This window comes from Sander lucioperca, chromosome 21 (genome assembly GCF_008315115.2).
Source record: "Sander lucioperca isolate FBNREF2018 chromosome 21, SLUC_FBN_1.2, whole genome shotgun sequence".
Lineage (NCBI taxonomy): Eukaryota > Metazoa > Chordata > Actinopteri > Perciformes > Percidae > Sander > Sander lucioperca.
In genome coordinates, this window is record NC_050193.1 from 24611173 (window position 1) to 24633770 (window position 22598).

The 22598-nt window shown below is 41.9% G+C and overlaps 1 protein-coding gene across 1 annotated transcript in view; it reads left to right on the forward strand.

Annotated features, from left to right (window-relative positions):
- Window positions 1–22598, forward strand: part of LOC116063898 (speckle type BTB/POZ protein) — a 95912-nt gene that overhangs the window by 43563 nt on the left and 29751 nt on the right. Inside the window, 5 exon segments of the mRNA XM_035996731.1 lie at window positions 697–980; window positions 1738–1859; window positions 4130–4281; window positions 12579–12683; window positions 12686–12705. Of these exon segments, the coding sequence (XP_035852624.1) occupies window positions 939–980; window positions 1738–1859; window positions 4130–4281; window positions 12579–12683; window positions 12686–12705 (441 nt within the window). The 5' untranslated portion in view covers window positions 697–938.

Sequence of the window (22598 nt, forward strand, 5' to 3'; positions counted from 1 at the left end):
AGGTTTGAAACGAAACATGTTCCTTTTTCTTCTTCTTTTTATCCCATGAGACTGCCAGTGTAGGGAAGGACCAGAAATTAGATAAAAACAATGAGGTGTCGCTTGGTTGCCAGGAACAGAAAGTGGGAGGCGATGTGGCAGTTGCAGTGTAAATCTCAATCACAGCATTTCTAAATTAAAAAAAAAAAATCCTGAATGCAGGTACTTATAAAAAAACAACTTTGACCTTTCTTCGCCAGCACTGGCATTTAAAAGTACTGCATGGCCTTGTGGGTGTGTTTGTGTGAGTACAGACTGGCAGCTTGAGATGAAAGTCTTGCACTTCACTTCAGCCAGGCTGCACCCGTTCACCATTCCTGGAATCAGATGGCGGGCACAGCGCTCTTGCTCCTCTCAAAGCAAAACAAAGACGAAACCACACGCAGATAAAGAAAGGCTTCCCCCAGTGAAGCAGAGCTCGCGCCGCTGCTGTGCTTTGAATGCTGAAGCCTCCTTTAAAGCAAATTAATTCAGACCCCTTACTCCTACTTACTAGGAAATACCGCTTAATTAGACTAACCATTCAATTACGAATTGCCTTGACATTCTGAAACAGACACGGACACACTAGCACTCACACAAGGTCACAGCTTTTCAAAGTAATGCCCTTTACTAGTTTAAAGTTATTTTAATGACTGTGTTTTTGTGTCCCTACAGAGCGCCTGTAGCTATTTTGGAGTCTGGACGTCCTGTTGTTCTGGATTCATCTCTCTGCAGCTCTCCGTATGGCAGGTGTTGTTTAAGAGGCGCCCAGCTTGTCTGATTATTGGCCCTTCCCTCCCCATAGCACCCCATAGCACCTCACCCCACACCTGGCTAGTGCTCCGGCCCCATTCAGGTCGTCTCTGCATCAAGGCTGGCAATGTCCAGAGCCCCAAACCCCCCCTCCCCCGGCAGAAATGTCCAGCAGTCAGGTGGCTGAGAGCTGGTGTTATACTCAGGTGAGGAGGGAGCGCATGTTTTCCTCAGGATGAGATAGGAGCACATTGCTGCATGGAGAGCATAACTCACACTGATAGTCCATTTTGTTTGTGTTCTGTCAAGATCTTTTTTCCATAATGTTGTTAAACGGAGCTAACTGTGAGTAAGACAGCCGTTGAATATTTTTTGTTGTTGTAAAAATGAAGCTCACTTTTGCTCCGTGGAGGTGGGCGTTGTATCTGAAAGTAAGCCTGTCTATCGAGACAAAAGAAGTTCACTTTAAGTATAAATCAGTAATCCGTTAAGCTTCATATTTTATGTGACTGGTCACTGGCAGTTGAATGGAATCAATCATGTCTGGATTTCTCCAGTAACTGTGTTGTCAATAATTCTATCAACAAGCCTAATTTGGTGTCATTTCAAGCTTTGTTTAAAAGTTACCTATATCGTGAAATTGTGTTTTGTTTTAGTCATTGCAGTACAGGCTTTGCTAGTTCAGGCATCACTTTCCTGTTAAAAGCCAAGACACATAAAGTATGTCATTGATGATGTGTGTTTTTTCATCTCCTCTCTTGAAAAATTGCTTTTACAATATCCTTTCTTCTTTCCCTCCGTTTGTTGTCAGTGTTTATTAAGATGAAAGGCAGTTTTGATGTGCGGTTTTGAAGTCCAGGCTGACCAAATACCACTTACCCATATAGAATAGATAAATATATATATATATAAAAAAAAAATTAGAGATCGGGTTTCAGCTCTTCCTGTATCTTTTCTGCACAGATCAAAGTGGTGAAGTTCTCCTACATGTGGACCATCAACAACTTCAGCTTCTGTCGCGAGGAGATGGGAGAGGTCAGCAAAAGCTCCACTTTCTCCTCGGGAGCCAACGACAAACTCAAATGGTTAGTGGAGGCTGCTCATTGTAGCCATCAGATATTGATACTGCTCTGAGAGAGAGTTGTTGTAGAACATTTTCTCCAACAACTCTCTCAAGTATTATCCACTTGTAGAGGTAGAACATTGTTTTCAAGAGATTGAAGCATCCAATTGCCTGCTTCAGTGGCATCTAGTGTACCTTCATCTAGTCTATATTACTTACGCGTGTTTGGAATAATGTAGCACTTTGTTATTCTTGAATTTAGTCTGGCTGCATCTTCACTTTCTCACATTGTAATAGGCTCAGAGTGAAAGGTAAAACCACCATCAATGCCAGAGAAAAGTGTAAGTGATACACATAACTTTAAGCATACTAAAATGTAAAATGTATAGCCAGTTAACTATTCAGACTTACTCTATGTTTGACATATTCATCATGACAGTCAAAGGAATTGCTGACGTCATGTGCTCTGTAGAAGAGGCAGAGTCAGAACATTTTGGGGATCATCATTTTGCTTATCTCTTGAATAGAAGTCACAGAGGTAGTCAGAATGCCTGCAGCAGCAAGGCGGTATTAAAGTGGTTTCATTTAAAAAAATAAAATAAAATTTAAAAAAGTGTACCTGAGGATCTGCTCCAAATATCAAGGTATCACACTGCTCAACCTCCCAGGAAAGCTTATATCAGTGCACTGGAAAGAAGGGGTCGGCCAGTTGTTAAAATACAGATTTACTAGAAGCAATAGGATTTCAGTCTAGACTGGTTTCCTCTGGAAGGAGTTGATGGACTTGGTTTGAGACCTAGAACATGCTGGGGCGATTACTAATCCCACCTGGTCTGGGAAAGCCCCAGGATCCCCCTGAAGGAGCTGGACAAAGTGGCAGGGATGAAGAACTTCTGGGCAGCCTTTCTTTCTCCCGTTTACTGATGGGTTGATAAGATTAATGTGAATATCTGCTTATGACAACAAATTAAATCCACATAATCAGCTTTGCTGTATTTATTAGGTTACATTACAGTAACCTAGCGATACCGATACAAGATACACTTGCAATACTTTGATACTGTACAGTGAATTTAAATGACACATTCATATTAATAAAAGAGCTTCCAGAAAGCAGGGAAACAGATTCTGTATCTCAAACAAAAACACGGCCACTTTGAGGGGGCTGAAAGTAATGACTGTAGCCTCAGGTAAAATAACACACAACCGTGGGTCTGGGATTGTTAAGTTACCTGCATTAATTAGAAATAAATAGGTTGCGCAATTTCAGAGGAAAGAAATTGGCTTTTCTTCAAATACCACATCAACACATAAGTTGTTTTTGGACATTATACCATTAATCCCTTCCTCCTCTAAGTGCCCAACTAAGACGGTTTACCTGCTTTTCATCCTATCTGAGTGAACAATTGTGACTGTTCTTTTCTAGCCCTCTGGATCATACAGTACCTCACTGTCAGCAGCATTAATGCTTGTTTTTCCGATTCTCTCATAGATGCCTGTTAGAGAAATGAGATCCAGAGTGCACTGCAGGTCAGCCCCACACCTTTAGGCATTACAGCAAGAAAGCACAAATTGAAACTATAATAAAAAGACGTGTATTCTGATGAATTCATGAAATTGCCAAGAATGTAGAATTTGTTGTCTACAGTATAATACAGTAAAAATGGAATAGCCATTTAGCAGTATATTATTAGTATGACAAATCTTCAATGTTCAGTCACTGCCATTTTCTTTACAAAGTTACAAATGCACAGGGATTCTTTTGTGAAGCTGCTCTATTTAAGCATAAAAATACTGTGACTCACCGTAGCATCCGTGCACTCAACACAGCAATCCTTTTGAATGCCCTGGGTAGAATATATTGTTCATGTGCCTGACATATTTCTGTTTCGAAAGAAAGTGGAACATCGGATCTACATATTTAGGAATCTCTCCCTTCATTCAGGAAGGTTATCTAGAAAGCTGCGTCCTTAATTAGAAGTAGAAGGAGGTCAGTTTCATGCTATAAACAGTAGCGTGTGTTGCCAAATCAATACCATTAAACCATCACTTTGGCACAAGTGAAGGGTTGTGGATGAAATCAATAGATTTGACTGTGAAGCCAAGGATGGAGCATTTGCAACTGTCTTTACAGAATAAGAACACCTGAAATACATTATAATAGCCAGAGTGCAATTACTGATAGAATAATATTACTGTTGCATACAAAATACGTCCAAGAATCGACGCATCGCTTTAGCTTTTAGCTTTATCTATCTGATCAGTATGTTTCCTTATTTTTCTTACCTCCAGGTGTCTGCGTGTGAACCCTAAAGGTCTGGATGAGGAGAGTAAAGACTATCTGTCACTTTACTTGCTCTTAGTCAGCTGTCCAAAAAGTGAAGTGCGCGCCCAGTTTAAGTTTTCTATCCTCAATGCCAAGGGAGAAGAGGCCAAAGCTATGGGTAAGTGTGACTAAAAACAACTGATACTAACTGCACTCTGGAACACAAGTCGTCATTTTCACCACTTCTAATTTTCTTAACTTGTCATTGGAAAGAAGTTTGAGTTAATAACTGAAAAACTTGTTTTGGTCCATCCTGCAAGTCTATGCACAGCAGAAAACAGAGGATATCTCAAAGTTTGAAAGGCTCAAAATTAAAAACTCCTGTCACACCTGTGTCTTTGGGGCGCTGAAATTTGTAAATGCGGAAGGTGCAGAGTGTGTCTAATACTCCAAGTGTGTCTAATAATGTGAGGTATTGATAGCCATATGGGCTTGTGTAATCACTGCCGGTTGGATTCATTTCTAGTAAATATATAATTCAAAGTAGCGTAGGGCAATTTAGATTTTAATTAAAAAAGACCCAACCTTTTGAGAAATCTTCGTCCGCCTCTCTCCCGTTGATGAATTGGAAATGAATGTGCCTCCAATTCCTGCTTTTTTTAATTAGGTTATGTTATGGGGAGGAAAAGCAAACTTGTGTGGAATTGAATTAGTGAGGGCCAGATGTGACCGCTTCCTGGTTATCAGGCTTTCTGGCTGCCTCCCATTGCCCTGCAGCATACTGTACAGGAAGCGTGGAGGAAGGAAGATGGGGCGGGTGGGAGGTAGGAAGAGAAGAGGTGGGAGGCGGAAGTGGGTTTGAATTGGAGGTGTATGCAGTGAAACTGTGTACAACCCCCTGCGGTGCAGGTTGTGTAGAAAGGGAAATCATTTTTCCTGCTGAGAAACATTCCCCCATGTGAACTTGACACCCCCACCTCCTTGTGTGTACTTTCGGTCCCTCATTTGCTCACTTAGACCTCTCTCTCCTCTCTTTCACATTCACAATATCACTTTCTTTTCTCTTTTATCCTTTTTTTATTCCACTTCTGCCCTGTAATGTTGGAGTACCACATCTTAAAGAAACACGCTGACTTATTGGGACTTTAGCTTATTCACCGTAACCCCCAGAGTTACATAAGTCCATACATACCCTTCTCATCTCTTTGCGTGTTGTAACTCTGTCCGACGGCTCCACCGGTAGCTTAGCCTAGCACGGATCCTGAAGGTAATCGGTTCCAACTAAGTGACAAAAAAAACGGCACCATGTTCCTAGACGGCTGTGTCTCATATGACCTTGTTATTTGTACACGCTGTGACTATACAAATCACAACATGTAAATAGGAACATGTTGGCGTTATTTTGTCATTTATTCGGAGCAGTAGGCTAGGAACCGATTACCTTCAGGATCCGTGCTAGGCTAAGTTACCGGTGGAGCCGCCAGACAGAGTACATGCACGGAGATGAGAAGGGTATGTATGGACTTATGTAACTGGGGGATACGGTGAATAAGCTAAAGTCCCAATAAGTCGGCGTGTTCCTTTAACTCTCAGCAACAGGCTCACGAAAACTAAACTTTACTGCAGCTATCGTCCTTAAAGCTTTCTCTTCTGGCTATTATACAGTATGCTGGTGTCTATGTGGTGTTGTGGAGAGGATCTGCCTAAGGTATGAGTAATAAACAGACCTTTGAGGTTTGTGACTTCACTGCATAGCCATTTCGTGAGCACTGCTCTGTTAAATGACCCCAGAAAAGCCTGAATGTGGGGAATACTGAGTGAAATGAAGAGGATCTCATTTTTCTCTTCTCCTTTATTTTTTGTGTCTCAAGGGGCTTTCGCCTATAAATGGTGTGCTCTATAGTGCACACCCCATCCCATTCTTGCCATATGCCCTCCTCCAATCTTCCCTCAATCCCCCTGGGGAGACCTGGGCCCTCCACTTCGCTCCCCCTGTCACAAAGGAAAATTACCCAACTGCCAGCATATTTGTGACAGTTTAGTGAACATTCCGTCTAAGAATATGGCAGTAAAGATTGCTCTATCAGTTCTGGATCATTTAGAATACAATTTAATCAAGGCCTCTAGCAAAAAAAGGCCAAATAAAAACGAAGTGCCTTAATTAGGAAAGCTGGGTGGCTGTGGACTGTTTATGTGGCAGGTCACTGCTTGGTCTGCTTATATACTTTGTCCCTGTGGGGACAATTTCTGATACTGTACAATGCATATCAGGTCAAGTTCTTTACGAGTACTTTAAACAGGAATAGATAGGTAGAAGAATAAGTGGATAATCAGTAGAGGTGTCACAATTTCGATTTTAAATCCAAAATTGATCTAAATGAGCTTTCGATTTCGACTACCGAAATTAAAAGCAGGATCTGCTTTTCCCCTAGTATTTTTTTCTCTCTCCACCCCCCGCCTACTTGCGCATATCAGAAGAACGTAACGTTAGCTTACCGGTAGCCTGCAGCTGCACTTTTCCAGACACCGTGGCCACTGCCAGAGGCGGAGATAACGGAGAAACAACAGAACTGGAAAATCCTCCTGCTTCCCTGAAGTCACCGGTGTGGCAACATTTTTCCTTCCCGGTGAGTGAGTTATGGAAACAAACAACGAAGGTAAAGCATGTTGGCTCCAACAGGACTTCATGGTGCGTTTATGTGCATCTCGATTAACTAATGGCGCTTTCAATTGCACTTTGTTAATTTTGAAAAGCTCACTGTTGTCAAGTCACCTTCTGCCATCTAGTGGCTATTATTGTAGCATTGCCGTCACTGCTGAAAAGAAAATGTTTAAATAGAATCGAATCGTGACCTTAAAATCGAATTATGGATTTGAAGAATCGTGACACCCCTATTAATCAGTAAAGAAACAAGATAAACTGTAGTGAGTATGCTGTATTGAAATAAAGCAGGTTAACATTGCTATTGAAGGCAAATGTCAAAATCCGACGATGGGAACTTAGTGCTGAGCTGAACAACTGAGGAGCTGAAGTTTGTGCTTGACATGTCAGTTTGAATTTTTGTCTTTTGAGGCAGACTCTCTCACAAGCTCTGTCACTAATGCAAAAGCATTGGTCATACACTCATTGTTTAATATTACCCAGACTCTGAGCGGGTATCAATTTAAAATGGTGTTGACTGGCGTGTGCATATTGAGAATTAAAGCATCCCTGCAGTACCTAAAGGAGGAGGTATAAAAACAGTCCAAAGATTTGAAGGCTGTACGATGATGGCAGATTTTGACTGAAAAGCTTGACAATATTTGATGAAATGCCATATCTGCATCAGCAGCCCTTGAGCCCGCCACTAGAGTGTGTGTCTGGATCCTCTGATGGTTCCTACTTGCTAATGGAGATAGATTCAGGCAGCAGTGGTAGCCCGCCACCCCCCTTCCTCACACCGTACTCCCTTACTCTTGGCTTGGCCACGAAATTTCTCTCCCTGGCTTAATGTGCTGGTTCTCTCCTCTGAGGCTGTTGGGTGGGTTGTAACTTCTCCCCCGCCCTCCCCCCCCACCCCCATCCTCCTCCTCTTGCCAGAGAAAACATCTGCCCCCCTGCAGACTCCTGACAGCTCGGAGAGGAGAGATGGAAAGTTCTCATCCTCTGCCGCAAGCTGTTTTGTATTCAAATAGTCTCCTTGTTAAGTCCTCCCCACAGACAATGGTTTTGTTGTTTTGTAGCCAAAGGCTAAGTGGGTGAGTGGAGCACGGCTAATAGAGCAGAAGCTATTGGTCAGTCTTTACATAATCAGATGGTATTGACGTTGGTAGAAAGGATGTCAATAGACATGTTTGTGCTGACACTGGTTTACAGAGCTCAATCTTCAATAGAGATAAGATTTTCTTCTCGGAAAGACTGTGTGTCTGTCTGCTTTATGCATTGTGAATCAGCGTGTAGTGGAAATGAAGTTTTATAATATATTTTTAAACTCTGTTATTAGAGTGAGATAAATACACACTTGAATAGACTGGTCAGCCAATTGCTATGCTAATTGCCCTTTCACATCAATATGTTTTGAGAGATTGGGAAATGGATGCGAGCGTGGTCTGTTAGTGATTGTAAGTAGCTGTTATAGTAGGGAGTTTTTCTTTAGTTGAATGTGTGAAAGAAAGGCCAGAAGAGTGACAGACAGGGAGAGAGATGTTGACTGGCTGCTGTGGCGGCTGTTATTTTTCTACATGCCAGCTCGTCTTCTGGCGACCTTCTCGTTCTGTGTGCCAACCGTGCCCCTGAGCCCTCCGCCTGAATATGGATGCCCCGCTCACTTAAACAACATGGCATCGCTCCCGCTTTCCTTGTCTTCTCTCTGTCTGCAGCTCAGAGTTCGTTTTTTATCACCTTCCCCATCACCTTCAGTCTTTTTTTGGCATGGTGAGAAACTTCACTCTTTAATGCCTGGGGAACTATCAAAGTGCATCACAACGTGGTGAAAACTCCTTTCCTGAGCAGTACCTATACATGTCTACATTGTAGCTGTGATTTTTCACACAAATTCCATAATAATGATTTTATACAATCTTTATGTCACACAAGCGTGCTGTGACACTTTACACAATCTTTTACTGTATCTACGCTTGGTAATTTTTCTGTCATACCAGCCTTTTTCATCACTCACACTTTTCCCATTGGATATCTCAGTTGGGCCGACCCGCTCCACCACTGTCAAGCTCTTTTTGGTATTCTGGCAATTCTGGAGTGTTTGTACTCTCGCCGCCTTGGCCAGGTCACTGAAAGAGTGAGCTCCAGCGAAATGACCTGTAGTTGATTCTCTGCCAGTGCAGGTTTTTTGATGCCCCACTAGAAATGGCAGTATGGCATTAGCTGAGCTCAGCACACACACACACACACACACACACACACACACACACACACACACACACACACACACACACACACACACACACACACACACACACACACACACACACACACACACCCTCATCATAGGAGCCTGTATGCATGTGCACATTCACACATACACACAGGCACCACACTGTCCCGGGTAAGCACTGAAGAAGTCACACCTCTCCCTCCCTTTCCTCTAGTCTGCTGAAGCTTCTTTCGGCACTCCCTCTCACCTCTCCTCACCTCTTCCATTTGGCTTGCTTTCCCCACCGTCTCACTCTTCTGCCAACTTCTCTCCTCACACCCGAGTTTAGTTTTAAGATGCTGCCACTGGGGAAGTCCCCACTCATCACTGCTCGTCTTGTTTCATACCCAAATAACACAACTTCACAGGGAGAGTCTGTGCCTTGGGACTTCATCTGGGTCTCACATGCTAGGACTTATCAAACATGTTTAAAGGACATCAAAGAGTGGCTGAAAGTCAGCAGAGAAAGACTTTCTTCAGACCCTTGGGAGGGATCCAGGTACTACTGTCTATGACTTTGTGTTTACCCAGCCACAAACAGTACAGTGTGCCGAGGCCACAGAAGTTTGACTCTCTTTTTAAACCTGCTCAGCTTTGGTTGAGAAATCTTTGGTCTATAAAACTCAGTCTTTTTTTGAATCACTGACACGATCCCTCTGTTAGACTCAGTGGCAGAACGATGAATAAAGTAGAGTGCTGTGAAAAAGCAGAATGCTAGGATTTGTAATTTTTGTGCTTGAATACATGCTTATGCATGTGTGTGTGTGTGTGTGTGTGTTTGCATAGTGATTTCTGTCAGCGTCTTTGCGTACACAGTCTCTGGGGACAGGGGATTACAGTGAAGGACCGCCTGCATGAGCAGTGGTGGGAATAACTGCATATGCACTGCACTCCTCCACCAATCCCCTCTTAGGCTGCCTGCTCCCTCAGATCCAAACAGAGGGATTTGACACAGGATCTTACAGCAGCATTGACACTTCATCTTAGTGCTTCCCACTGTGATCTGTCAGCAGATCTCCTGTTAAGATCTCTGTGCAAGAGCAGCCTAAAGAGAAATCTGTTTGAACTGCTGGGGCTAAACACATGTAGTCTGACTCTGCACACACTGCAGATGTATGAACGCGAGAGGTGATGACCTCTTGGTATGTGGTGACCGTGCAGCTTATACTGTAGCCTGTTTCAATCGACTTTTAACAGGAGTCTTTCACTACTTTATGCCCTTTAACCGGGTCTAAAGAAGACTCAAGGTTTGTTTTTTTATAATTTTTCATCATCTGGTGTTAAACCATGAGTTGAATCTAGAATGTGGATGGATATAGGTTGTTTCCGTATGTCCCACAGAAGTCTTAAATGTCATAAATGCTAAACCAAAGGCCTTGAAAAGTGTAGTGTCTTTTGGTGAGCATTCATACCACTCAAGCAGGCACAGGTTCTGTACGGTTGATTTCATTTGTGCGCTTTTCTTTTAGTTGCACATTGTTCTCTTTTTAAATTTTTTAAATCTCAAATAGTTGTACATTTCATGCCTTTGGGGAAATGATAACAATTACATTAAAATAATCCTCATGTACAGTACATGTTGAAATCTGATGTGTCTTGCAAATCCCAGACTGCTAGGCACACTACCCTCTTAATACTTGGGAGCACTTACTAGGAACTCCCTGTTGGGTTTTAAGTATGCTTTCTGATTTGATTCATGCACAAATGTTCATTTACATACATGGAGTTGATATACTCTATGTAGACTAGGGGGATACATCACTATTACACTTTGGGCCCTATTTTAATGATCTAAGCGCACGGCGTGAAGTGCATGGCGCAGGTGCGTTTAAGGCATGTCCAAATCCACTTTTGCTAGTTTGACGGTGTAAAAAATGGTCCGTGCGCATGGTTCAAAAGGGTTGTACTTAGTGTCTTCATTAATTCATGGGTGTCTTTTGGGCGTAACATGCAATAAACCAATCAGAGTGTCATCTCCCATTCCCTTTAAAAGCCAGGCGCGTTTGTACCTTGGCGCATTGCTTATATGATGACGGATTTGCACCGTAATATTTTTTTTATTTGTAATCTTTTGCATGTTTGTGTACGGCTGCGCTTCCCTGTGTGTGTGTAACAAGCATAGTGTGCGCGCACTGTGCACGAACCTAGGCGCATCTTACTAATTTGCGGTTAAAATAATGAAATGCCAGGTTTTTGTTGGTCAATGGCGCGATCACTTCCCGCTGCCTCAAGATAGCAATACGTCAAGAATTCACCTGAACACACCTCCCTGTAAGACCAGCACGCCCATGGGCGCACAGATGGGCGCAGGTGCATTTGCTATTTAAACGACGTGGGTGTAGGACGGGAAATTGACAACTGCGTCGGTCTTAAACTAGCAAAGACACTTGTGTCGGGCTTTGCGCTGCGCTGCGCCGGGTGCAAGATAGGGCCCTTTGTCAGTATGGTCAAATGAGCATCGGACAACCTCTTCTGGTAATTTTACTGATTGGATCTTGAGTGTGTGTTTTAGTCAATTTGCTCCTGGATGCTGTTTCTGCTCTTTCTCAACACAATGCAGTCATCCAGATGCATGTTGACATAATTTGTAGGGCGTCTTGATGGCATCTACCAAAGAAATGAAAATACTTCAATTGGTTTTCTAGTGGTTTTCCTTTATCGTTTGATGCCTTTCAAGCCTTTATATGATACATAATAACAGAGATACACAGTCTTAAGTTATTACCTTCATTGTGTGGTGAGGCATGTCTACCCTGATAGGAATGGACAAAGATGTCTCCATACACAGAAAGGGCCTGAAGCTTGTCTCGGCTGAACCCATTCAGAAATCCCAGAGCAGTGCCCAAGGAAGCATTTTCGAGTCATTAACAAAATGGCGAATTATGTAATTTCTCCAAAGAATGGTGTTACATTCCGTCAACAGAGCTCCAGTTACTTGTAGAATTTATGTGTTAGTGCCTTGCTTTCTTTCTATCAGCAATTAGCTTTAATTTGCTGTGATCTCCGCAGCAGTCATAGTCCATAGTCATTGTCTTTTGACCTCGTATTTGAACATTTGTGACTGTTAGGTGATGATAGATAGCTGCCCACACACTGTGAATAGTGTACACACAAGAACTCCCGCACCTTTCCTTTGTCTTTGTAGTGCAACTGAGTGTTGCAGAATCCTTCCTACCACTGTCAGAGATAATTGGCACTCCATAAACACATGATAATTGGACTGCTTTGATCCCTGCAATTTCTCACTTCTTGGCCAAAGAGGCACAGCAGTTCTGTCTCATGTTTACCACTAGTCTTCATGTGGCAGCGAGATGATACAGAGAGTGAACGATGGAGAGAGAAAGAGAGATTCTGTTTTCTTCTGAAGTGTTAAAAGCTCCCTGCAGGCAATACTTCCTGCACCCAGCCTCTTTCGCCATTGTTTCTTTGCTGCTTATGGCCATGACTCATAGCAAACCTTCTCTTTCGCACACACACATTCACACACGCAGAGCTTAATCCTGTTGTGAAAGTCTCCAAATAATCTTGTTTCTCTTTGTTTGTCTGTGTGTTTTTTTCCCAGAGAGCCAGAGAGCGTACCGTTTTGTCCAGGGGAAGGACTGGGGTTTCAAAAAGTTCATAAGGAGGAACTTCCTGCTGGACGAGGCCAACGGTCTGCTGCCCGATGACAATTAACGCTTTTCTGTGAGGTAAGGGTAGAGACAGTTTATCTCAAATCAGGTTATTTGCTTGTCTTCCTTTTTAAACTCTAAATCTTTCCCAAAGAAATTCATAGTACAGGCTGCACATGAAATACTGATAATTCTGATTATATTGCTAGATCAAAATTATTATTCACATTTCAACATTGTAGACAAACACAGACTTAACTTTTAAAACCAAAATAGGGACGTTGGATCATACTGATGCTGAATTCTGTGTACATTAGTAGAACTACTTGTATTTCCCCAGAATATAACTTGTTTTAATAGAATCTAAAAAATAATGAATACTGTTAAAATATCTAAATTTAGTGTTTGTATTGGTGCTTTTGCCTCAGAGTGATCACAACTGTAATTCCTGTCTCATCTTTTTATTCAACACTACAGCTCATTGTATGTCCCTGTTAGTGAATAATGTATGTTTTTATTGGTACTACATAGCCTATGGGTTTAGATCTCTCTTCCATCACTAACATTGTCATTCAGCCGGCGTGGGGGCTTGGCTCCAATTCCTCTGATCCAAAGCTGGCTGTTGCTCATTGAACATTCCCTTGTTGTTTTTCAGCTGCAACACAGGGGGCAGCAGAGGTCAACTGTCCTCTCTCTCGTCGTCCCTCTCCTCCTCAAAATGGAGCCAGGGAACAGAGAAGAGGTTAAACTTTCTGGATATGTTAATGCCTTAGTTGTAATGCATGCACCCATAAATGTTTAAAAAGCATGGCAGTGGCTGTTTAAAACAATTCTAATTAACCCTGAGGGTATGGAGGAGAGCATGTCTTGAAGTTTTCCCTTTTTGTAGCGGAGCAATGTGCAAGTCTGTTTAAAGTGTTTCCAAACTGGGCTTATTGACAGAGGGGTAGGAGGGGCAGTGCTGCTTCTCCAGAGCCATGTGGGATGAAGGGAAGAGTTGTGTGTTTGTGTGGTATCTTATGCATATATTGTGTGCGTTTGTGAAGGCGTGTCTCGTTGGGACGTAATTCTGAGGATGAGACTGTTTGCTGGAGAGAATGAGCTGTAAGAGAGAGGGATTAGTTACCTTGAAGAGTCCTCTCTCACTGAATTCATCCACTCTCCTGAAGGGGAGGAGGTGGGGTTGCTGGTTCAAGTCCTCTGTGGCCACTTCCTCCCCCGTAGATGTCTGTTGTACTGTGTGGTAATTAGCCAGCTCTGCTGATGAACAAGCAAGGCAAGGCAAACCTGATTTATAGAACACATTTTATACACAATGAAAAATCAATGTGGTTAATATCAAAACTATGTACAATAGAAAAAGATTAAATGAGAGTGAGAAAGCGGATAAATAAAGAAAGGCAGAGAACATGTTCTGTATTCTTTTTTTATTTTTTTTTATTTATTTTTTTTAAATTTGAAAGTAGTCTTAGGTGCTATGGAAGTTTTCTTCAACTGTGTGTTGCATAATCACTTAAGCTTTATCATTTTTAAAACTCAGAAAACATTCAGAAAAACAGTCCCAGATGACCTGAGAGGTCTGCAGAGTTCATGTTCTTAAAGCAAGACAGAGACTTAAAATATAGACAAGCAGCAGTATTTTCAAATCAATTCTAAATAAAAAAGTGTGTGTGTGTTATAGATAAAACGGCAGTCTGTTAGTGGGATGATGTGTGCAGTAAACGATGAGATTGCCAATAGTGAGGTCTAGCGTTTTCCACCACCACGTGGGAAGGATTTGGGTTTTAGGTCTATGGTGGTAAGAAATTGCAGAATGGGTGTTTGAGTCTCTTCCTGGCCTTTTCCATGTGAAAGTAAAGCCCAGTGTTTAACGTCAGAGACCTGGCTCCGCTTTTCGTCCAGATGGTCTCGTCCTGCATCTGAGAGAGCCCCATCGCCCCAGAGCCCAGCTCTCTCCCTCTCTCATCCCCTCCACTTTCTCTTTTTCCTCTCCATCTTATCTCTCATTTAAACCCAATCTCATCCTCCTCTTTTCCCTTTTCCTTTCATCTCTGGCTGCCTCCCACTTTGAGCATCACAGTTTCTTACTTTCCCCCCCACTCACTCTACCTTCACCTATCCCTTGTGTTCCTCGTCTCCCCCCTCTGCTCAGCCTCCCTACTTTCCCTCCCTCCCTCTTTGCCCTCCTTCATCTCCCGTCTTTCTTCCTCTTTTATTCGCTGTAGTAGAGTGTCAAAGAGGCGAAAAGGCTTTAAGGAGATCACTGTTGGAGGTGAATATTGGAACAACCTCTCCTCCTGACCCTTGGTCCCTGTGCTCGGTTCATTTGTCTCCGGAGACATTAGAAATTCAAATTTAGCACAGGGAATCTGACTATATGTCATGTTGGAAAGGGCCTGAACAACACCAGCCGCTGTTCTCTCACTTTCTGTCTCCCTCTTTGTCTCCATCTCTCCGTCTCTGCCAAAACGCTGCAGACACCTGCAGGTATTTAATGAGGAGATAGCTCCCATTAAAGGTGCTGCGTTGGCTGTCAAAAGAGAGCACGAGGGACAGCGAGAGATAAAGGAGGAGGGGAAGGAGGCACAGGGAGAAGAGATTGAAGGAAAGGACTTCTTAGGAAAAGTGGGCACCGAGCCAACGGGGGTGAAGAACAGACACAGAGGAAAAATAAAAGATGATAAAGGATGGTTTGGATTTAGTTTCAGAGAGAATGTTTTCATGTGGGTGAGACAAGATGTTTTTTCCTACTCCTCTAATGATACGCAGAGGTAAAAGAGGTTAAATCCTCTTTCTCTTTACCTCTCCCCTCTCTCTCCCTGCCAGCGTGGCAGGTAACCTCTTGCTCTAAGGTCAGGCCATTGCTATCTAGCTGTTCATGCTATAGATAATGCAGATGCCCTAAGAGTCTTATACACACTTGTGGTTTCCAATGGCTCCCGGAAAATTTCGACAACTTTGGGCTGTCGTGATTTGCCTGCAGGCAGAGTCGTGTTGACTGACGCTGTAAGGATTAATACTGTGGAAGTCTGTTTTGACTGACTTAAGGAAAAGAAGGGGTTGTTTTGGAAGGGAGAAGTTTATGGTGAAACTTATCTGTCAGTCATGTTAAATTGGCTGCTGGAAAGTGGAGGAACCCCGGCCACCTTTAGTCAGCCAGAAGTAAGACTTGGAGAGTTACATGCTGTCGGCTGTCCACCACCCAGACACAGCATACTGCTTTATCCAATGATATTTTCTGTGGACATGGATTGCCCACCTGTGCATCACTATCACCTGTTTTGGGTCACATCGCTGTCACATCCTAGATGTGCTTTGTTTTGTTTTTTTAATATATGTGTTGCCAGGATGGACTGATTTTAGCGTTTTTATATTATAAATTGGATTGATTTTTACTGTTGTTTCATTCAAGTTGCAAACTTGAGAACTATGTATCTGTGTATTTGTCTGATTTACACATACATTTAGTGAGAGAGGGTAGGTGATTTCTTTATCAGCTTTTGTAAACATCACTGTGAAGTGCGACAAAGGGAAAGACAGAGGGCCAGATTTACAAGCTTTTAAATGTGATGCATTCTGCCGTAAACACATGCTGTATTTGTCAATCAGATGCACCAGGCTGGAGTCGCAGTTTGCATGTCATTTGTGCAAGTGTCTGCAAGGTAGGCCTCTCTACTCATTGCATATGCATTTAAGGGAGGATCACACAAATCATAGGAGGTACATGTTAACAGAAGATGATTATGTATTCTGTGGGATTTGCTGAGGTCACGCTATTTATTACTGAAATGTTTCTGCCTTGAAAGGGAGGCGTGAACACGCCACTGATGGGATTTGTAAGACCCACACGGAAGCATTGTAGTGGGAAAAGAAACGTGCATTAAATAAAGGCTCGTAACTAACAAAAAAGTGATTAATAGAAACTACAAGGAAGCAATTCGACTTTCATTAATGGACACAAAATCTGATTACTGTGATGCAAACGAATAGTGTCTCGACCAGTGGTGGAATGTAACTAAGTACATTTACTCAAGTACTGTACATTAATTTGTAAGTACAAATTTAAGGTACTTGTACTTTACTAGTCTTTTCTTTCATGCCACTTTCTACTTCTACTCCACTATATTTCACAGCGAAATATATTACTTTTTACTCTACTACACTCATCTGACAGATTTAGTTACCAGTTACTTTACAAATTAATATTTTTGCACACAAAACACATGTAGTTTTATAAAATAAAATGTTTTATTGTAAATTAAATTATCCAACAATATATAGGCCTACAAATTCAGCTGAAATGATTAGCCGATTAAACACTTAGTTGGTTGACAGAACTGTTGTTGATAGTTTCCAGTTCCTAAAATGTTTCTGATTTGAGTACTTTTATTTTGAGTACTTTAAGTACATTTGTCCTGATGATACTTACATACTTCTACTTACTGTAAGTAACATTTTCAATGGAGGACTTTTGACAGTATTTTGGAGTATTTTGACAGTGTGGTATTAGTACTTTAACTTAAGTAAAGGCTCTGAATACTTCTTCCAACACGGGTCTCGACCATCAATGAACTGTATAATCACTAGAGGCTGAATCTTTCTTTGTTTTGTTAAGACATTTAAGTGTGCGTTTAGCTGCCTTATTAACAGTATTAACATTCATATCGACACTATCTCCACCTTCACCTGCTCCGTCTGTCTCTCTCTCTATACATATGCTCAATCTTATCTTATACATCTTATACATATGCATAAGATCATAATATCATTTTACGAGGAATAATAATAGCAACAGTTTTTCTCTGGTGTAGTTGACCAGGGTAAATATTGTTATTGATGTGTTATCATTTCTTTTCTGAGCTCAGTGATCTCATAGAAATCCCACCTTTGAACTGCGCTCATGAGCTCTCCTTAGCACAGGTCATCTTGGAGGTTCACTTCCAAGTTCAGTCCAGGAGCTGACTGTGTAACAAGCTGCTGTCTTAGTAAATCAGAAGGTGAATACAAACGACATTTTCTTAGTAAATAATTTGTGACATATTTCTGACTGAAACAGAATATGTGGGAGGGATTTAGGTTACGATACAGATTTAAATCAGATCCTTCACGTGTGATGACATCACTCAAAAGTGGACGTGGCTGAGCACGTAGTACGTGATATGGAGCTGTTGTGAGATCAGGAGGAATGAGTAAAACAGACAGAAATGTAAACACAGTCTTTTGCAACTGAAATCCAAAAACACACCTCCTACTATGATTTTACTCTGCTAGCTAGTAGCTACTATGACCCACACGCTGACGGTAAATGTGCACTTTTAAATGTATCCAAATTTGATTGGATACATTTATGTGTACACCCCAGAAGTTGAAGATGAGTCATCAAAAATATTGTAACAATTTACATCATGAGGAAAAACAGATGGATTTTGATGTAAAAATATTTTTTTAAATGGCATATATTTAGCATATACCAAGAGATGACGCAGGGACACAGGTTTAGAGCTTGCAAAAATGTATTTTTCATTTCACTGTGTCTTTAACACCGAAGCTGGAAATTTACTTTTGGGAGAAAAAGTACCTCCTTATTCATTCACAGTGGTAATTTTAACATGTGAGGCAAAATAAGAGGCAAAAAGCTGTGCCTATTAATGTAGCGTATGGTAACCAGGCTTATGCTCCCCTCTGTGACACACAGAAGGGTGATGAATGCATATGTGAGGATCAGCGCCAGCATGTGTAAACTGGAAGACAAAGTTTTCCTCGTGATTGGTTAATCTTCTGCAAATAGCCGATCTTTGATGCGATTTACTTAATTGCATTTTCAACCGCCGTCTTGGCCACCACTAGCTGGTCGATGGTCTTTTCTTTAAGGCTTCTCCAGTGCCTCCCTCTTGGGGCGAGGTGGCGGTGAGAGAATAAATGAGTGGGGTGCTGATGTTCAGCTGTTCCTTCTCGTCCTCATGGTGTTAGTGCGGCTTGCCTCTCCTGTCGGTGGGTAAGCACTTTGCCGGGTGACAGCACCCATCCTTCACAGGGCTCTGCCATATGCCGTGCTGCTGTCAGAGACGACTGCAGATGCTCCAGCTGCTCCCTCCCTGTACACTGAGCAACACACACACACACACACACACACACACACACACACACACACAGAAATAATGCACATAGAGATTTGGGTTTGTGTAAAAAGGGGAAGACAAAAAACAATCTTTCATTCCTGGGAAATTTAGAAAGTTCTGTTTTTGTCTAAATGCCAAAGTGAAAAGGGTAGGATGATTTGGATCATTTGAAAAGGGGATTGGGACCTAATCAAGGAGATGGAAATACAAATGCTGATTGAGATGCTAAGACATGGAAAGAGAATGAGCAAACAGACTTGCAAGCTTGATCCTTTTCTTGCAATGTGATTTTTACTGGGATAGCTTGTTGGCACCCATTTGTGAGCCACAATGGATCATTTAATTGATACTGCCTTTGCTACACTATTTGCACCACATGAACAGGTCTTCTATATCCCATCAAAAGGCCTTTGCTTCTCCCAGAGCAAAGACAGCAGAAATTGAGCATTTTTTAGACTGCTTATTTATTTGTTCTTCTTTGTCCAAACATTTCCTTGAAGCACTTTAGATCGGGGCCTCGGAGTCTCAAAGCTATTACTTTAGTGTCTGTGATCTTCCAGCAGAGAAAACAAAACTACTTAAAAAAAGACCCAAATGGCTAGTGCCTGCAGACGGCATGCAGAGGCTCATGCCCACTGCCAGTGGTGATACTGTGTGTGTGTGTGTGTGTGTGTGTGTGTGTGTGTGTGTGTATAAAAACAAGGTTAACCAGGCACGACACACTCGGCTGTGAATCGGGGAGCAGGCCACGGCGTTCGTTCAGCAGCTTGACTTCAAACCATGCATGACATATGCCTCTGTCTGTGCAGAATTACCTAAATACCTCTGTGTCAATGGCAGGCCAGCCCGCCTGTCTGTGGACTGAGCTATTGAATGGACACAGCTGGGTCCCTGCAAGCAGCCAACTGAAATGGCCGCTCTAATACACAAATGGGTATGTAGAGTGGTTGGGTTATGTAGGATTAGTAGGATGTAGGGTGTTTAAGGTAATAGTCCTGGTTGATTCTGTGAGACCTGTGGTTACTGGTGGTAACAGCAAGTTTAATACTATAGGTCTACTTTACTTCCAGAAGAAAAGCAACTGGTGTATCTCTTCACAGTGCGGCCAAAAAAACGTAAAGTTGGTTACCTTGCTGTCGCCTGCAGCTCTTCTTCCAACCACTCACTGTGGCAGCTCCTTCTGCGTACATTGGCAGTCTTTATTCATTGATTTGTTATGAGTGTTATGTGGTTTTTGTTATTTTCTGTGGTGTGACCCTCTTTTTTTTCTTTCTCCTCCAGTGTGGTGTCTGTCACTGTTCAGGCTATCTGCCCAGTTTTTCTTCTGCTTTCTCAAAAACAAACCCAGAAATACAAAGCATGTCACATATTGTGCTCCAAAGAAAAGACCCACCAAACAGTGGCTGTAGACAACGACTGTAAAAGCTTGTTATAGGTTGAATAAGGTCCTTGAAACACAATTATAACCAGCTTGGATGAAATGAATAGCCTGTAATTAAAAAAAACATTCTAGCTATTGTCTTCTGAGGAGAGTGAGTGGAGTGTTTATTTTTGACTTTAGCGTTGGGATTTGGGGCTATGTTTGTTTAATGGTGTCAGGAACAAATCAGATTCTGCTATTATTCTCAGTTTTAATCAAGCCAGTCACCTTTTGCAGCTGCCAGAGGGCGGCTAACTCTGAATCCTGACTAAAATATCCTGTCATTGCTCTGAGTGTTTTTTTTTTTGGTGCGCAATAACATGTAAAAGTAAGAGGAGAGGATGAAAAGGGAAGGGAGAGGGAGAAAGAGAGCTGCAGAGTGAGTCTGTGACATGGAGCCTGTTTACTCTGGCTGGCTGGAGACTGGAAGGCCAGTCATGCATTATAAAAAGCTGGTGATGATGAGCTTTGGGCTCGGAGGGTTCAAAGGAGAAGTTTAAAGAATCACAGATCTATCAAGCCATTGTAGTGTTTGCATGTATGTTGAGTGTATATTTATATATGTTGTATTTCAGGAAAATACTGGAGTTACTGGTCACTTTATCCTTTGTCTCATTTGTCAGCTCATACATACCCACCTTGTTAAGATATTCAATGTGAGATAAAATATGTGATGTGCAGTATCTCCCTTGAACATTTGATTCAAGTTAAGTTGCAAGTTCCCCTTCTGTTAAGGGAAATGTAATCATTTTGTTGAACACATTTGTTTTGTTCCTCCCAAGCAGCAACATGACGCAGACTAATATGGTGTTTGATTTGAAACATTGCAGGTGTAATACAGTTAATGCTGCAAAAGACAGAAAGCATGTTTAATGTGTATCCAACTCTCAATATAGAGTGTAGAAGCTTTACCTAGACAAATGAGAGTGCTGTTGTGGCATTGATTTACTCTGCTGGAAATAAAAAGTAAAGTGTGGAGTAAAACAATCCAGTGATAACATGTCAATGAGACAGTAGACCCTATACAGAGACAGACAAAACTGAATCAAAGACGAGGTAGTAATAAATTGAAGCGGGTGAATGTAAAAATAAAACAAATAGTGACAGTGGGCTGCAGCAGGCGCACAATGGAATTAAATATGTTGAGCTAATCTTGGTATCAGTTTTCATGATTGAAATATGGGGTGTAATTACACGGGACCGTTATCACTCTAATTATAAACTATTAAAATGCGGCTGCCATTCTGGCAATCTGGTAATAGCTGTTTGCCAACCTGACTGCTATTTCCAAAACACTGTCAGACCCTGCCTCTGCCAGGCAGTTTTTCCTCCTTATTCTGTCAGTTTGTGTTTGTTTATTCTGTAGAATGTTTTTAATTAATTTACACACAAGTCTGTGGAAAGATCGTCGTCTGTCATCAAAACACATAGAACTTTTTACGTAGATTCTGGTAAAGTCATTAGACATTGTGCATTGCTCGGGGGTGGGGGGGCTGCCTGTGTGTGAGAATGCACAGGACTGAACAGAGAAAAATGAAACTTGGGAGGTAAAAGAACAAGTGTTCCATAACTTAATGAATATCATTTGATTAGATTTTTTTTTCCTTTTTCAAACTATTTCATGCATGGCAAAACACTGTAAATCCATAAACAAACATATAAACAGGCAGAAAAAGATTGATGCATTATGAATAAATCATCTCGGTACCAAAACTCAATATTAAATCTGTGTTGCCTGGAGGGTTGAGAGGGAGCTTACGACAGATCCATCTTGATGTCTTGAACGAACTGGGAGGCAAGCGCTTCAGTAAGTACTTATCCTGGGAACTTAATTACCAAAACAAATGATGATTGTGGTGATATAGCGGCAATGATTCTTCATTACTGTTGTTGTTTTTTTTACCTAAGGTTGTACATAGAATGTATTTCTGTCATCATCATAATTAACACCACTTGGTTATAAATAAAAGACGGTTGGTCAGTCCAACACTTTGCTGGGACGCTGGATACCATGACATTTGTCACAGATATTTATAGCCCCCACTGTATGATTCCTAATGACTTTGGTAACCCCAAAACCATCAGGTCAGAATTTGCCCTAATACAAAATACACAGTTTTGTATGAGCCATCTATCTATAAATTGCAGGAATGTCTGTCTGTCTGTGTGTTTTGTGCATATCTTTCGAACTGTTAGTCCGATGGATTTCAAACTTAACAGGTGTCTTGCTACGGGCACGAGTAAGTGCGGTGCCAAGTTTGACGTTGTTTGGATTAGAAATGCAAAAGATATCGTCAAATATATAGGTAAAAGAAGCACACACTGGCTTTTGCCGCTCTAGCCGCTGGCCACTCCCCCTCTCACACTGAGGACCAGAGACAGAGAGCAGCGGAGCTTTGGCAGCTAAACTGTGACATACACCTCAGACCCAC